The following is an 18569-nucleotide window of genomic DNA, read 5'->3' as shown; positions in this document are numbered from 1 at the left end:
GCGAGGAGGCAAGAAAACCTGTGTTTTTACATTCATTGTTCTTGTCTTCTTGTATTTCTTGTTGTATTCCTTTCTTGCTGTTGCAAGAATATTGTGGCGAGGTTTCTCCACCCACAAGGAGTATATTGTATTAGCCGGTTCTCCGGGGACTCATCCACCGACGGATTGACTGGACTCGTCCACCTTACGGACACGCCGAGGAGTAGGAGCCCTAATCTCCGAACCTCGTTACATCGACGCGTTGAGGTTTGATCTTCTTGTTTTCGTTTCCTTGTTTGTTTTTCCGCTGCGCTAACGAATTGTAGGAAGAAAAACGAGAAATTGGGGTCAGCTATTCACACCCCCCTCTCTAGCCTCGTACAAAGGATCCTAACAAAAGTCCTAAGTGTGCTTAAACAAAAGTCGTAGTGGATACAGACAAGTGGAAACCCTAAGGGGAGGTAACCCTAGGTCTTAGGAGGAGGTAATCCTAGGTGGTGGAATGTTCTACCTATAGTTAGGCAAGACGAAGTCTTGACGGGTTGAGCACTTTGGGCAAAATCCTAGAGTCAGGGACTCTAGGTGAAAATCCTGGTGGTCGCGGACCAGGTGGAAGTCTGGACGGGTCGTAGAGAGGACGTTCAGTATGAATACCTGAAGTCTCGGATGCTGAGCAAAAGTCCAGACGGTCGGGAGGACTTATCTAACAAAAGGTAAACTCTCTTGAGAGGAGTAGGTGTGGACGCATTCCCCCGAAGAGGGAACAGTAAGCATTGTTTTGACCTAGAGTTTCAACGAAACTTAAAGTCAAAACCAGACAGTTAGAGGCTGTCAAATTTATATTATATATATAGTTTATTGCTCGGACTAACTTCAGTTTGCATGAAAAAGCAAGGTTGGAAAAAATTGGTTCGGGCGCTTGGACCAACCTCGCCCAAGCGGTCCGGGCGTCTGGACTCGGTTCAGGCATCCGAACCCAAAAAATCATCCATAAGCCTACATAGAGCGCGTCGATTGACCGGGACACGTTGTCTAGGCGCCCAGAATAGCCTATATAAGCAGTATTCGACCAGGGGCTAAATAACAACATTCAGAACGACTTCTGCACTTGCACGCTGCTCTGATAAAGCCTCTACGACGTCCAAAAGCTCCGATGACGACTTTGTTGAAATTTTCATCCCACCAAGTCATTGGTATTTTTAGTTTTCTAATTACTTGTAATTGTTTCAAATTGTAATTGTAATCTTTACGATTGATTAGTGATTGCCCATTGAAAGCACTCTCACGTGCGGGCCTTGGAGTAGGAGTCAGCACAAGGTCCGAACCAAGTAAATTCTGGTCGTGTTACCATTGTTTATTTTTCGTTTCTATCTTTATTCCGCTACGTTTTACTCGATTGTTTTAAATGGAAGTCACAAGCGCTATTCACCCCCCCCCCCCACTCCCCGCGTAAGTTGTTGATGCATGTTGCACTAATAATCTGGATTTGATGTATGATAAATAGGTTAAAATTAGATGTGATGTTTGTTTAATCTTTTCTATCAAGTGTGCAAGAGTTGACTGGTCTGAGGAACCTAACAGCAGGCTGAAATCTAGCTAGGTCTGCGGGCATGATAGATTGTGGGAAGTCCAGATAAGTCCGCGGGGCCTGATATCTAGCAGGAAGTCCGATTAGGTCCGTGGGACCTGACAACCGACCGAAGCTAGTTGAGTTAGTGGACCTAACAACTGGCGAAAAAACCTGGTGGGTTAGAGGTAAGTCAAGCGACTGCAAGTGGTAAGTGAAGGTAAGCAACTGGAGGAGAGATCCAGTGAGGACGCATTCCCCGTTGAGGGAACTGTAGGTGTCGATCCAATTTAAGTTCATTTGGGAAGCCTAAGTTGAGATCTTGACTAAATTCTGGTTTCGAGGAGACATAATCGAATTACTACCCTATATGTTATGTTGTGCTAACTCTATTTTGCAGGGTAGATATAATTTTTATTACTCGGACTAACCTTTTCTTGCAGGGAAAAGGATGTTGAAGAAAAGGACTTTAGGCACCCAGAAGGGATCCGGGAGCCCGGAGCTGGTCTAGGCGCTCGGAGTAAGCTCGCCCAGAGCGCTGAGCCGATCTGGGCGCCTGGACTCTGTCTAGGCACCCGGAACCAAAAAATCATCCACAAGTTGACGTAGAGCACGTCGATTGGCGGAGTCACGTGGTCCAGGCGCCCGGAGTGGACCTATTTAAAGATCTTCGACCCGGAACTTCAGAACAACAATGATGAAAAGTTTCTCTCTGGCTCGGTGCTCCGAAAACGCTCCTGCGACACTGTGAAGCTCCTCCGACAACCGACGACCAAGACTTTCTCATTTTGTTGTTGTTGGTAACTTTTATTTCTAGTTCTTGTACTTAACTCCTATGAACTTTTTGTGAACTGTTAGTGGATTGTCCAACGAAAGCACTGGATGAGTGTGAGCCTTAGAGTAAGAGTCGTCGAAGGCTCCGAATCAAGTAAAATTTGGTTTGTTAGCATTGGTTTATTTTTTTCCCGCTGCGTACTTCGATTTAATTCGCTTTCAATTTTCGACGATCACTATTCACCTCCCTCTAGTGTTCTTTCCGATCCTACATAAGTAAATTCAACATATGGTAATTAATCTTCCTAACCTTTTAAATTTTTTTGAATGATTGCTTATAATAAAGTAGACAAAATTTGATTTACTATCTCAGTTTGTCCATTTGTTTATGGGTGACAAGTTATAGAAAACAGAAGATTTTGCCCAACTTTCCCCACAATGTCTTCCAAAAATAGTTTAGGAACTTTACATTACGATATGAAACTATACTCATCAACACTATATGAAGTTACACGATCTCCCTAAAGAATAGATCAACAATATGGTTAGCATCATATGTTTTCTTTGAAAAAATAAAATTAGTCATTTTAGAAAATCTATCTAGAATCACAAAAGTAAAATCCATACCTCATTTTGACCTTTGTAATCCTATAATAAAGTTCATGAAAATATCAATCTAAGGTTCACTAGGAATTGATAAAGGTGTATATAATCCATAAGGTAAAGTTCTAGATTTTGCTTGCCTACATGTGATACATTTCTCACAAAACTTGACTACATCTCATTTCATGTGAGGCCAAAAGAAATGGTCAACAAAAACTTCCAGAGTTTTTCGTACTCCAAAATATTCCAATAGTTCCCCACCATAAGTCTCTTCGACTAATAGTTTCCTCAATAAATAATTTGGCACACACAACCTATTTACCCTAAAAAGAAATTCCTCACGTTTATAAAACTTCCCAAATGCAGCATATTCACTTTAAACATATTTTCAAAGTCAGGATTATATTATTAGAATATAGATCTTTTATGTATTCAACTCCTAACAAGCGAGTGTTCAAAGTAGGGATCAAGGTACACCTTCGAGACAAAGCATCTGCAACAATATTTTCCATACATCATTTTTACTTGATCACATAAGAAAATAATTCAATGAACTCCACCAATTTTACATGATATCTATTCAACTTACTCTGGTTCTTTAAATGCTTTTATGATTCATGATTAGTGTGAATGATACTCTTTGGGCCACAAGTAATGTCGTCAAGTCTCTAAAGCCCTTACCAATGTATGCATCTCCTTGTCATAAGTTGGATAGTTTAAAGCTATTGTGTCGAGTTTCTCATTAAAATAAGCATGAGGTTGACCTTCTTGTATTAGCACAACTCCAATACCTATTCTTGATGCATCACACTCAATTTCAAAAGTTTTAGCAAAGTTAGGTAATATAAGTAATGTACAGAACTTATCTTCTCCTTAAGTAAGTTTAAAGCTAAATCTTGTTCACTATCCCAATGAAATCCAATATTCTTTTTAACAACTTCAGTCAAGGATACAACTAAAGTACTAAAATTCTTAATAAACTTTCTATAGAAACTTGCCAACCCGTGAAAGCTATGTACCTCAGTTATCGTTTTGGTGCTAGATATTCACAAATAGTCTTAACCTACTTCATCAACTATCATTTGTTAGTACAATTTGCACTAATAATTTAACTCAAGTTTTGATGAATGATAAGGAGATTAAAGTTAGAGTGTTCTTTTGATTAATTCATTTATCGAGTGTGCAGAGATTGACGTGTCTAGAGGACTTGACACTGTGATGAAATCTAACTAGGTCTGAGGATTTGATAGTTGGTAGGAAATCCAGATAGGTCAAAGGGACGACCTGATATCCGACAAGAAATCTAGCTAAATCTACGGGACCCAATAGTTGGTACGAAGATCAGATAGGTCAAAGGGATGAACTGATATCTAGCAGGAAGTCTAACTAGGTCCGTGGGGCTTGATAGCCGGCTGAAATCCAATTGGGTCTGCGGACCTGACAACTAGCATGAAGACCTGGTGGGTCAAGAGGTGAGTCAATAGACTACAAATTGGTAAGTAAAAGTAAGTTAATAGAGGAGAGTGACTAAGTGAGGATGCGTCCCAATTGAGGGGATAGTAGGCGTCGGTTCAGCTTAGGTCCATTTGGAAAATCTAAGTTAAAACCTTGACTAGATCCTGGTCTTAGAGAGACAGAATCTAATTAGTACTCCTTATGTTTATTGTGCTTACTCTGTTTTGCTGGAGGTACCCTCACGCGTGGGTTGAAGGCGCCTTGGATATGATGGAAGGCACTCTCTCGTGTGGATTGAAGGCGCCTTAAAGATGACGGAAGGCAACCTAAAGAGGATCAGAATGTTGCTTCGTCATGGATGAGAAGCGATCTTGTGGGGATAAAGCTTCAAGGTTGAAAGCGCCTCTATGGGCATTGGAGGCTCCTCCAACAATCTTTGAGAGGGTTGTTTGAGTAGCATTCGAAATATAACTTGATACTTAGCTTCTACGACTCCTTTGTTGCCTCGATTATGATTTGCTACTACTACACTGCTACTCCGTGATATTCGACCGTTGCCAGTAGACCGACATCAACACACAAGCATGTTCAGGTTCCTATCTACTAAGTGTTGGTAACAATCTTAATTTACTGTTTAATTACCTTTCATTTTGGTAAAAAGAAAATGTAGGTTGTTACACTGTTCTATTTTCTACTTGTACTCTATCCCCTCTCCGGCGGTTTCGGAAGAGGCATTTAGTGGATTATCCATCGATAGGTCCGTGAGACCTGGGTCTTAGAGTAGGAGTCATCGAAAGCTCCAAACCAAGTAAAATCGATTAAGTTTTCTGTGTGTGTTGCTTTCTTTAATCTTTCCGCTATAATTTTATTTTTTACTCTAATTTAAATTTAAATAAGTAAATCGTGATTCACCCTCTCTCTCACAATCCAACACTATTTCCTTAGCACTAATAATATAACCGACAAACTTAATCTGACTAATGCAAAAGGAATATTTTTGAAGATTAGCATACAACTTTTCATTTTTCAAAACAAGTAGAACTTCTTTGTAAATAATTGAGATGCTCATCTAATTTTTTTTTATAAATCAAAGTGTTATCAAAATATACTACAACAAAGTTTCTAATATAAGCACGCTAAGTATAATTTATTAATCTCATGAAAATATTAGGTGCATTAGTTAGCCCAAATGACATGACTAACTATTCATACAAACCATGCCTTGTCTTAAAAGAAATTTTCCATTTATCTTTTTTACGCATGCAAATTTGATGATGACTAGACTTCAAATCAATTTTAGAGAAAATTGCAAGAATCATGTAGTTCAACTAGCATATCATCTAATCTAGGAATAGGATGATAACACTTTGTTGGGTCACTTCAGAACTAGAGGGGGGGGGGGGATGAATAGCTTCTTGCGCTCATTCGCTTGCTTCGTAGATGTTAATTTATAATGGATAGAATTAAAGTCAAGCTCTTCAATGCTAACACATAGATTTACTTGGTATCTACTTTAAGAATAGGTGATTAATCCAATGATCTACACATCTAACACACTCTCCACTAAGAAAATAATTCATTCTCAGAACAACCGGAGGTGGAGAAACCTTGTACAAGACTCTCAGTACAAACAAGAAGAAATACAAGAAAAACCTTACAAGATTTACAACAAAGATGCTCTCTTCTTGTTTGGAAATGCAGCAACACTTTACTCCAAGAATCTTCAAGAACTGGTGGTGAGAATCAGAGAAAAAGTGGAGAAGAAACTCCTGTAAGCGCTGTGGCATTTGAACCTCGCCATCGCCTTTATACTCCATGATCTAGGGCTCCCAATCGATCGGGTCTGCTCCCAATCGATTGCTACATCAGATCCGCACAATCCCAGTCGTTTAAATCTCACAACCTGCACAACGATCATATCCCAATCGATTGGGGAGGTTTTGATCGATCAACTGATCGATTCAGAGCGGCTCTATGCTCTTGCAGATAAATCCTGAATCGATTGATCGATCGATTCAGCATGCCTAGCAATCTCATGAGAAAACAAGCCCCAATCGATCGGCTGATCGATTGGGGAGCACACTATGCTTTTCGCGCGAGTGATCTCCAATCAATAATGGTGTAGCCCCAATTGATCGACTGATCGATTAGGTTATCTTATCTTGCAAAGCTCTCCGAATCGATCAACTGATCGATTGAGCTCTGATTCAATCAATTGACTGATCGATTCACTAACCCTAACTTGACTAACTCAAGTTTAGGGTCTCGAACCCAACATCCGGTATACTGTAACCTGTTGGGACTTGCTCATGCCTAGCATCTGGTCAACCCTTACCTACTGGGACTTCATTACCAAGTGTCCGGTCAATTCTTTGACTCACTTGGACTTTTCTAGCCGTGCCAAGTGTCCGGTTAACCTTGACCCACTTGGACTTACCGTTTCGTGCCAAGTCTCTGGTCTTCCATAACCCACTTGTACTTCCAAACAATCAAGTGTCTGGTCACCCTGGTCCCACCTAGATTTTTACATACATGACTTCAATCATCAGGACTTTCACTTGGTTTCACTCACCAGGATTTTCTCACTGTCTAGTTTCACTCACTGGTCTTTCACCTGATTTCACTCATCAGGATTTCCCATCTACCTAGCTTTACTCACTAGGTCTTTCACCTTGCTTCACTCACCAGGATTTTTCATCTGTCTGGTTTTACTCACTAGAGCTTTCCAACTGCCTAGCTTCACTCACTAGGAATTTCCATTTGCTTCACTCACCAGAACTTTTCACACTAAGTGTCCGGTCAACATTGACCCACTTGGATTTTCATCATTTACCAACCTTCCCATTGACTTGCCCTTGCCTAACTTCTAGTTAAGACTTCTCAATTAAATATCTGGTCAACCTTGACCTACTTGATTCTTCTTCACACTAAATTGGTCAAACATTGACCAAAGGAGAATTACTCCAACAATATCCCCAAATGGATGATTGCACATGCAATCTCTATACATTGTCAAACATCAAAACTCAAACATCAAGACTTAAGCTTGAGCCAATTCAAGCTTAGTCAACCTAATCAACCTTGACTTAGGGAAATTGCATCAACATACTTTATAGCTCTACAATCAACACACATTTTCTAAGTTCCATCCTTTTTAGGCATAAGCAAATAGGAATTGCACAAGGACTTAAACTTTCTCGGACATACCCTTTTCTCATTAACTCTTCAATTTAGTTTTGAAGCTCCTTTATCTCCGCGGGGTTGCTCCTATAGGCCAGTCGATTAGGAATTGTTGCTCCTGCGATGAAATCAATTTGGTGGCAATCCATCAAGAACCGCATCAAGAAATACATCATCAAATTCTTGAAAAAAAGATTTAACAACATTAAGCAAAGAAGAGTTAGATTGTTAGTGTTGAAATAAGTCTGTTTATACAAAAGTATAATCATCGATTGTTGAGAATAAAAAACTCTCTTTACCATCTTTCTTTTGCATAAAAACTCTCTTTTTAACTCTCTTGATCTTGATTTTTTTTCCTTTTTTATTTTTTTCCACTCCTCTCATCCTCACCTTTTCTTTTTTCACACTCATTTTCTTTTGCATGTTTTTTTCTTTTATCATTCTCATTTCTATCAAAATCGTTTCTTTTTTCACTCACATTTTTTATCCTTAATTGATCTTCATATACTTGCTTGAGAGTTATGGTACAAGAGTTATAAGTTTACCATACATCATAAAAGAATACTTATTTTTGAACCTATCATGCATGACCTTTCTATCAAATTGTCACGGTCTACCTAAAAATAAATGACTTGCATGCATTGATACTACATTACAAAGAACATCATCATGATACCTACCAATAAAAAATGAAACCAGCACTTGTTTATTGACCTTAACTTCCCCACAATTATTCAACTATTGTAGTTTATAAGGTCTAGGATGTTTAGTGGTAGATAAGCATAATTTCTCAACCAAGATAGTACTAGCTATATTAGTACAACTTCCCCCATATATAATCATACTACACACCTTATATTTAATGTGACAACGAGTATGAAATATGCTTTCTTATTATTCTTCATCTTGTCCCTTCACTTGCACATTTAGAGCATGTGAGAGCTTCATCTTTAACTAGATACTCTTCTATATTGCTTTCCATCAATGGTGGTAAGACACTATCATCTTTGGACTCACTCTCAGTTTTAATATCCCATTTTCTCTCAAAATCATTACTCTCTTGTTTGGATATTGTGATACAGTATGTCATCTTTCCAAACACTTAAAAGCATTTATATATCTATTTCTTGAAGATTGGATAAGTTCTTTATCTTTGACAAATATACAACTTGCATCTTTATTCTTAGAAAACTTGGTCTTACTCTTTGATGCAACTTCATCATCTTTTTTGTATCAACTAAATTTCCAAGTGGATGAATTAGAACTTTGCCCATGCTTGATTGAACCCTTCCTTTTGAGTTGCCTTTTGACTTTCAAGGACATATGCATCATATCTTCAAGCTCCACATAATGTTGCAACTCCACTACATTTGTAATTTCTGGATTCAAACCTTGTAAAAATCAGGTCATGGTTGTTTCTCAGTCCTCCTCCACATTGGCTCAAATCATGGCAATCTCCATCTCTTTGTGGTATTCCTCCATAGGCTAGACCCTTAGGTTAGACCTTGTAGCCGTTGGTACATATATCAATAGTAATGTGATGAAATGAACCTCTTTCTCATAATAGATTTCATCTCCTCCCGAGTGTCAACGAATCTCTCCTGGTTTTTTTTTTCTGTTGATTAGAATAATTGAATCCTACCACATAATAGCATAATTAATAAACTCAATAACAGTAAATTTTACTTTCTTCTCTTCAGAATAGTTATGACAATCAAACACTAATTTCACTTTCTTATCTACTCTAAATATACATTTGGATCACTTTTTCTTTGAAATGAAGAAATCTTCGTCTGGATATTTTTCATGTTTCTATCAACATAATCATTCATCCTTCCTCTTCTACCACCAATTCTAGTATTACTAGATTTGTCACTAGAAGCTCTATCATCAATATCTTTAGAATCAACATTATCATCATGGTTATATTGTTTAACACTTCGTGTAGGAACTGAAACTCTACCAACTTAGCTATTTTGCAATCCAGTAATTATAGCATCTTGTGCCTCTAATATATTAATGATATGACTAAATCTGATCCTATATGTTCTAAGTATTATCTTAAGGCACGTTGATAAAGTGATTCTCTAGGTCTTGCTTTCTCTCCACTTATCGCTATTAAAGCAATCTGTTATCACTCAACTCACTAAGGTTAACTCTTTAAAGAACTTAGAATTGAGGTAATTTCTTGTAAGCCTTCTTTGATTAATTAAAAATTCCTAACGGTATTAGGATAAAAGATAGGAATTGAAGAAGAATGCAAATTGTAGAATTGATAGCGAATTAAGTGTTGAAAGAAAATTTATCAGAATTGAATCTAGGCATGCCAAAATTAAATCTAGGTAAAACTTATAAGAATGCATAATTGAAAGATAAAGACACTTAAAATAAGAGATGAAAGAGAATTTGCCATAACTTAATCTAAACCAGTGCTAGAATAAAATCTAGATAAAACTTATGAGAATGCGGAATCAAAAGATAAAGATACTTGGAAAAAAATTCTCAAAGAAAAAATTATCAAAATTTAACTTAGGAGTGCCATAATTAAATCTAGGCAAAATTTTATAGGAAATGTAAAATTCAAAAATAAAGAATAGTAAACAAAATGCAAGTATAGAATAACAAAGTCTATGTTTATAACCCTTTTGTTGCTTCTTTTCTTTTACTTCCTTGTTTTTCATTTTTTTTTTCAAAATTTCTGCGTCCTCTTAATTTTTTCCCTTTTCTCTTTTTTTTTTCCTGAAAATCACAATTTTGTTCTTTATCTATGTGTTTTTGGGATAACAAAAAAGCAAATTAGATGGGCTAAGTATTAAAAAATAAACAAAATAGATAGAAATTTAAGTGCAAAACGATAAAGATAACCCAATCGATTTAGAAAGAAACTATATCAACAGATATGAATCCAAAGAGAGAAGATATATTAATAACCTATGATAAATTGAAGAAAGAAAGAAAGTCTAAATCGATGAAAAAAATCTTGACCTAAAGTTTAGGAAAATACGAATCCTGTATAGAAGATAGAAGATGGAAGATGGATTTGGGCCAACAAAATTAAAGATCCGTTACAAATTAAACAAAATGGGCCCTCAAGTGTATCCGTTACAAGTCCGACAACGAGCAGTTAGGAGAATAGAAAGGACAAATTTAAAATAAGAAAATATTAATTTAGTTTATAATTTAAAAAAATATTAAACTATTAAGTGACATTTGAGAATCTATCATTTATTTCCGTCTTAATTTAAAATCCAATTATAGAAATTGTATTAAACAAATTAGGTTAGATTTTCTCCACGTCCCCAACAACCTACGCCATTGGGTAACTGGGCCCTTTCAAAACTATCGACGCAAGAAAGGTGGGTATATTGTTGGTAGGATTGAATCAGTAGGTGCAGCAACTCGTTAAATTGGTGCCTACGGATCTAGCCAATCGTTTCCGTTGAGTAGTATAAGTAACTCGAGTTAGGTTCGAGCAGTGGCCGCGAAGTTTCTTGTTCTTTACAAAGGCTCTCCGAACCGTCCACCCCAATTCGCTAGGGCTTTCTCGTTGATCCCTCTTATCCTTCGATTTGATACTGGGAAGACGAGATCGGCATCGCTGGATATTCTCATCGGCGAGGCTGAGCAAGGGTGCAAGAGGCAGCGCGATCGCGGCAAGTTTTTCTCTTGGAGGATCTGCCCTATTTTCTTCGATTGTCTGGGATTTGGTTCGGATTGTTATCTCGTTTATAAGAGATAGAGCGGAGCGAAGAGAGGGTGTTCGGAATGTCTGTTGGTGGTTATTTACTTTTGGGTGCATTGTCGTGCTTTGGCTATGAGATCTTTATGTAAAATCAAGCCTCCCGTTTGAACTGGATGGATTATTTTCCTCTTTGTATTTGTAACTAGTCATTTCATGGTGTTACAGTTTTTTTTTTTCGGTCCTTTCTTTCTTCCTCTTCGTATCCTTCATCAGTTGATGCTCATTGTTTGAAATTTAGGATTTATAAAGATATTTTAAAAAAATCAGTTTTTTCCTCTTGTAATTGAAGCCGGAGGTGTAGGATTTTGATTTGGTTTAGTAATTCTATTGATCAGCCTGGGTACATATCAGAAATATAAAAAAATCAGATCTTTTTGGCAAGCAAGGGTTGTTTATCACCCATGGAGAGCTCTGGAGTCACTAAACGGACTAACGGTTACCTTGGGGTCACCGAGCCAATATCATGGAGTGGGCCAACGGAGTATGATATCAACAAGACCCAGGAGCTGGAAAAGGTTCAACCCTGTAAACAGGATGATTTCCCTTAACCTTGTTGTCAATGAATGCGTTGTAATATTTATTATCTTTGTATTAGTTTCTTGAGGATGCTGGGTTGTATGAAATCCAGGAAGAAGCTGTCTCCAGAGAAGAGGTTCTGGGAAGATTGGATCAGGTTGGCAATCTATTACTGATATCTTTACACATTTTATGTCTTTTGCTGGTAATGATGTATGGGGGTTTACAACAGATTGTAAAGCTCTGGATAAAGAAAGTTAGCAGGGCCAAGGGATTCAATGAGCAGTTTGTCCAAGAGGCAAACGCGAAGATATTTACTTTTGGGTCTTACCGACTTGGGGTATTCAAATCTTTCCTTTGTCCACAAATTATAGACATATTGGAGGCGTGAATAGGAAATTACATCCAAGTGTTGAACTAATCTGAATACTTACATGACAAATTGTTAACTTGATAAAATGTGAAATGGCATGCTTTGTGATCTTGACAATCTAATAAGATGCATACTTCTTCGTTGTTTCTACTGTGTTACAACGTTGGTTCTTTCTCAAACCCATAGAAACATACCATAATACACAGCTCAATGACTAGTAATGATAATGAAACTGATCCTAGGTAGTTGAAACTTATTTCTGTTATTTCATTTTTTTGAGTTGGCTTGAGACATCATTATTGACAAGATTGTCTCTGTATTAAGGCATTGTAACTGTCAACCTCTCTAATGCCCAATTTTCTGGTTACACACTTCGTTATGTGGAGCGCCATGTGCAATGTTTATTGCCCATTCTTATTAAAAGTGCGACGCATATTGACTGACAGAGGCTAGCAACTGATTCTTTAGGTTTGTAGTTTTTATTGATCAAATTATACTCCAGTTAGGACTGCAAATTTGTATTTCCCTAAAAAATTGCTAGTTTATGGCACTTTTGGCCACATGCTAATCATGAATGCTGAATTTTCATCAGATTATAACTCCACTCTAGCTACACAACATTTTGAGAATCATTTTATCTGGTCGGATATGAGGAATTATTATGAATGATTCATATGTTTTGTGAGTTTTTTATTTTTATTTTGGTATTGATTGATAATGAGTGGTTAAGGGTCAAAATGTACTTGTACAGTTTGTTTATCAAAAATTATTTGAGCATCTGAAATTTTCTGACTTTGTGCCAATTCTTTAATGTTTAGTGTTATCTATACTCTCTTTTTTTTTAATCTTAGGTGCATGGTCCTGGCGCTGATATAGACACTTTGTGTGTGGGTCCAAGGCATGCTACTAGAGAAGTAAGATAGATATAGACATTGTTCGTTTTTTCTACTTTATTTGACTTAAGCATTTAACATGCAATATACTGGAGGAATAATATTCATATAGCCTTCCTCAAGCACAACTTTGATGACGATGGTTTGAAATAAGCATTTATATCTGCAATCTATTTTTTGAATGCTTATGCAGGAAGATTTCTTCACAGAACTGCATAATATGTTGTCTGAGATGCCGGAAGTGACAGAACTGCAACCTGTTCCAGATGCTCATGTCCCTGTAATGAGGTTCAAGCTCAATGGAGTTTCCATAGATCTTCTATATGCTAAGCTAACACTTTGGGTCATACCTGAAGTATGCTCTCTTTTTCCCCTCTCCCTCTTTACTGGGAAAGTTGGTTCAGTTTGTAATTTTAAATGTTTTGAACTTAAATATGTTAAATCACCAGTGTGAAGAAGATTCACTTTTTTGGCATCAAACATTTCCTTTGTTGGTTTAGAAAGTAATTCTTCATGTCTTCTTGGCCATCATAAATTCGTTTTAAGTTTTTAGTGGGTTATAATTGTGAATTCAGTTTGGTATTAAAGAGTGTACATATTTACTAGTAAAATAAAACTATGTTGTATGTTGCATTTCACCGTGTGTGATCCTACTGTGGCTCTTATGTTGATTGAATGCTTATTGATATGGTATTTCCTTTTTTCCAGAATTACTAAACTTGAATCGATGTGCTTTTATAACACTGCAATGCATTTGATTGCTTTACAATCTCTCATTTCTATGCTTGTCAGGACCTAGATATCTCACAGGACTCCATATTACAAAATGCTGATGAGCAGACTGTTCGCAGTTTGAATGGGTGTAGAGTCACAGATCAAATTTTACACTTGGTGCCAAATATTCAGGTATCTTGTTACCACAGTCCCTTGTATTTTGATATCACGAACCTGCAAGGTGAATGTGCAATGGCACAATGTGCAATGTTCTTTTGTTCCCTGACCCCCTATGTTGCAGTTCTATTCAATTTAGTAAACTTTGAACACTTTAATAGTTTAAATTTGTTTTCTCTAGAACTTTCGCACAACTTTGCGCTGCATGAGGTTTTGGGCAAAGAGACGTGGAGTATATTCGAATGTATGGTTTTCATATTTTACATAGATTTCTTCCTTTGTCACATGAAGAGTTTTTCCTCATTGCTTTTCCTTCATTTTTATCAGGTTGCAGGGTTCCTTGGTGGTATAAATTGGGCATTACTTGTTGCTCGAATATGCCAATTATACCCCAATGCACTGCCAAGCATGCTAGTATCGCGCTTTTTTCGTGTCTACACCCAATGGCGTTGGCCAAACCCTGTGATGCTTTGTGAGATTCAAGAGGGTACTCTTGGACTTCCTATCTGGGATCCCAGACGAAATTTCAGAGATAGACATCACCAAATGCCCATAATAACACCTGCATATCCCTGTATGAATTCTAGCTACAATGTATCATCAAGCACATTGCGGGTCATGTTGGAAGAATTTCAGCGTGGAAATCAGATATGTGAGGTACATTATGTTATATTATTTTCTTGTACTGTTCCCAATATGATAATCATTTCTAGCATTTAAATTTGCATTATGTTGTTTACAAGTCTAAGTTTGAATTTAAAAAATTCATAGTCTATTATAGCATATTGATAGTTTATTATGACATATGGATGCATCATTCATGAGATTTTATACTCATGTTTGCCTTTTCTTTTTAGTAGCATACTATCACTAAGAGCAGTGTGGTAGTTTCCGAAAAGGGTTCAGAATAATATATCTAATTCCTCTCAGTGGGAAATTTAGTTACAAAGTGTGATGCTCTGTAAGAAATTTTAAACATTGATAGATTAAAAAAAAACTACTAATGTGAGTCCCAAACCCGGATGGGTTAAGCTCAAACAACCCATGTTTAAATTGCCTAAACATATCACAACAACACGATAATGTTGTTAAATTGTGTTACTTAAAATGAATTTTCTATAGTTGTAGGTCTACATCAAGTTGTTACTTCAAATGCCCATCTTTTTATGATAGTAGTAGATGCGCTAACCAATCAAATCCAAGGTAAACCTCAGTGTACACTATTTACAAATTATATTATATTATATTATATTATATTAATTGATGAGAGTAATTGGAATAAATTCAAAGCATAAATTGTGGTGAAAAACTTTAGTAACTATAAAATGTTATATGATAAGTAGAACTAAAACTGAATATGTTAAATGTAGTTTAATGGTAAGAAAATAATCTATAAACTGGGCTGCCTTTTTTTATTCAACACAGAAATGAATTTTAATTGAGATATATAAAGGATGATTGGTCAAAAATGGAGTCTCTCGGGGTGTTGTCTCATTGTCATGTGTCTTTTTGGCTAAATGGAAGATTTTATAAGGCTGTACTACCACATGCCATATTTTATGAATTAGAGTGTTGCACTAGCAGAAAGTAGGATGTACAGAAAGATAATGTAGTAGATATGAGAATACTATGATGGATTTGTGGAGTTACTAGGAATGATAAAATAAAATAAAAAACACTAATGTTTATGAATAATTAGGTGCAAATCTAGAATGATTAAATGAGAGGAAATATCTTAAAATGGTGTTGACTTGTTTAAATGTGAATATTAAATTTACATTTAAACGAATAGAATGGATTAGAGTGAAGTGAAAGGTGCTAGGATGTGAGGGGCACCAAAGTAGATATCAACGTAATAAAAAAATTATTTTATTTATATAATTAATAATAATTTATTCGATTTAAATATTTCTAGTGAAATACCCTTGCATAGATTAATATAGGCATAAAATTCATGTACACAATGTCAAATAATTAGAACAAATAAGGCTTGATGATGAATTATTTCAGAAATATTTTAGCTTATCAGAAATTCTTATCCAATTTTTTATTGTAAATATTTGGCTATATCCATGTCATAACCAATCTTCTTCACAAATTTTCTCTCTTCAAAGTGCCTTATGGTGGACAATGTGGCAGGCAATGGAGACTAGCAAAGCTGACTGGGATAGTCTATTTGAGCCTTATCCGTTTTTTGAAGCCTACAAGAATTATCTCGAGATTGACATAACCGCTGGAAATGAATCTGACCTTAGGAACTGGAAAGGTTGGGTAGAATCACGTCTTCGCACACTGACCCTAAAGGTAGTACTAAAGTGAACTTTATTGAGTTACTTGGTCATCAAACTGTTGTTAACAAATTGGAACTTCTTTTGCAGATTGAAAGACATACGTTTGGCATGCTTCAGTGCCACCCTTGTCCACGTGATTTTTCAGACAAGTCTAGATCATTTCATTGTTGTTACTTCATGGGCCTTCAGAGAAAACAAGGAGTACCAGTACAAGAAGGCGAGCAATTTGACATAAGGGCAACTGTGGAAGAGTTTAAGCATTCCGTAGGCATGTATACCTCGTGGAAACCTGGAATGGAGATTCGAGTTACCCACATAAAACGAAGAAATGTTCCATCATTTGTTTTCCCTGGTGGTGTACGGCCTTCTCGCCCTTCTAAAGTAGTTGCAGGTTTGGAGGGTCATGACATTTCTAGAGGTAGGGCTTCAAATAGAGTTCAGGCTGGAAAGGCTGCTGAGGCTATGGCCAACGTGGCTGACAAATGTACTGATACAAAACAGCTGGATGAACTTGCGTCTACTGGTTCCATTGAATCAAAATCAAAAAAGAGAAAGGTAGACGATACAACAGAGGAGAATGGTACTAAAATAAACCAAGTGGCTGATTCTTCTTTGAAGCCAACTGAAACTGAATTTCCAGACTCTTGTAACGGGGTCACCTATATGCCTGATGATTCAAGGAAGAGAAGATGCATGGAAGGCAGTACCTATAGCAATCCTATTGGTATGAAGCTTCAGACGGCTAAACCACTAACAAAGCCTGAAACTTCAGCTGCTGCTGCTACATTTGGCATCACTCAACAATCTCTGTGCTCAAAGGAGGCAGAGGCATTGGCAATTAACAAACTAACTAGTGTGGAGCCTGGCAACCTTGCAGCTCTACCTGAGGGTTTGGATGAGCTTGAATATTTTGAATCACAGTGCTCAGATCAACCTTCTAATGCTGATCGAACTGTGACTCAAGCAGGAATATGCAGCAGCAGTAACACACAGGATGGCAGCACCATAGAACCTTCTGCTCCATCTTCGGCAAAAGAACTATCTGCTCCTGCTGCGGGTTGTTCTGTGGAGCCATCTCATTCTGGTACAACAGTGACCCAAGATGGAATGTCTGGCGGAAATAACACACAGAACGGAAGCACTGAAGAACTCTCTGCACCATCTTTGGCGTGGACTCCTGTGACGACCGCCAATACCCAACGCAAGCCCTTAAGGTATTGGTCTTGCCAATCATATGTCAAATGCACACCATTATAATTAGAAGCGGTCAATTAGCCTTGTCTGTTGTTGCTTGTATTATATAATGTGAAGCTTCTTTTATCTGTAACCTCATGCAGGTTGAGGTTATCCACTGTGGTTAAATCTAATGGAAAAACATCGTGATTTTACTCCGAAGGCAAGTCTAAGATCCATTTCCGATCACAAGCTCCATGCTGCTTCCAACTAAAGATGGGTAGTAAATGAAGACACTTTTGTCGACATGATGTCTGATAAAAGTTGATTCTTTGTTCCGATGCTATGTCGTCGAGCCTTAATTGGCTCCCATAACTTGTAAAACTTTTATCAATGTGCAATTTTAAGTTTAAATCTTACACATTTCTATTCACTTATTTGCCTAATGCTCAGCGACCCTTCAACTTAAAGATCAAATATATGATAGTTTGTGCCCACCTGTTATGCAGCATATTGTGAATTACATTACATGCCTTGAATAATTCAGATCATATAATTCGGACACTGTTGCTGTTTGAGTTTAGTGCCATGTTATTGTTGCTCTTGATGGCGCAATTCAATTCTTCCAAAGCAAATTGGTATATCCATCTTGGATTTGATGATTTCTTACAGATGATTATAGAAAAAAGAGTCTACGTCCAAACATTATTTTAATGGAAACATTAGTTCCTTGATATTCTTCATTGCTCCTCCATTGAGTTTATCTACTGGTAGAAGCTTATCGTACAAATAAAGAAAATTTTTTAGATATGACTATCAAAAAATTCTCTCAAACTAGGCATGCCTATGTCCACGCAAATTAAATGCCCTTCACTAACATCAAACCAAGTACCATTGGACTTGTTTCAACCTCCATGATCCAATATCATTTTTTTTACCCAGTGAAATCCTACATGTCAAAGTTATAAAAATATTTCCTACTTGTTTTTAACAAATTAAATCAAATGATTTTGAGTCAAATTGTTAAGCCACCCACCACTTCCAAATATCATAGTTCTCAAATTTTCTAGTGTGATTGTTTCAAACTTGAAGGGGAGCTCTAGCGTAATAGTAATATTACTGCCGTGTGATT

At 37.0% G+C, this 18569-nt stretch overlaps 1 protein-coding gene across 1 annotated transcript; it reads left to right on the top strand.

Moving 5' to 3' along the window:
* The first annotated feature begins 11023 nt into the window (after positions 1 to 11023).
* LOC121976953 (nuclear poly(A) polymerase 1-like) lies at positions 11024 to 17870 on the top strand. The gene is made up of 12 exons (XM_042529390.1): positions 11024 to 11211; positions 11636 to 11815; positions 11896 to 11973; positions 12049 to 12156; positions 13041 to 13103; positions 13276 to 13437; positions 13875 to 13988; positions 14155 to 14217; positions 14301 to 14630; positions 16113 to 16277; positions 16352 to 17478; positions 17602 to 17870. The coding sequence occupies exons 2-12, from the start codon at positions 11702 to 11704 to the stop codon at positions 17645 to 17647; spliced, it is 2370 nt and encodes a 789-aa protein (XP_042385324.1). The 5' UTR covers positions 11024 to 11211; positions 11636 to 11701; the 3' UTR covers positions 17648 to 17870.
* The last annotated feature ends 699 nt before the right edge of the window (positions 17871 to 18569 follow it).

Source organism: Zingiber officinale, chromosome 4B (genome assembly GCF_018446385.1).
Source record: "Zingiber officinale cultivar Zhangliang chromosome 4B, Zo_v1.1, whole genome shotgun sequence".
NCBI classification, from domain to species: Eukaryota; Viridiplantae; Streptophyta; class Magnoliopsida; order Zingiberales; family Zingiberaceae; genus Zingiber; species Zingiber officinale.
The sequence above is the reverse complement of the archived record's forward strand: the minus strand, read 5'-3'. Positions and strand labels throughout refer to the sequence as shown.

Bases quoted from the DNA above. Each gene is read 5' to 3' on its own strand.
- LOC121976953 (XM_042529390.1), top strand. From the start codon at position 11,702: ATGGAGAGCTCTGGAGTCACTAAACGGACTAACGGTTACCTTGGGGTC. The intron at 11,816-11,895 runs GTTCAACCCTGT...TCTTTGTATTAG, and splicing joins AGACCCAGGAGCTGGAAAAG to TTTCTTGAGGATGCTGGGTT. The intron at 16,278-16,351 runs GTAGTACTAAAG...CTTCTTTTGCAG, and splicing joins TTCGCACACTGACCCTAAAG to ATTGAAAGACATACGTTTGG.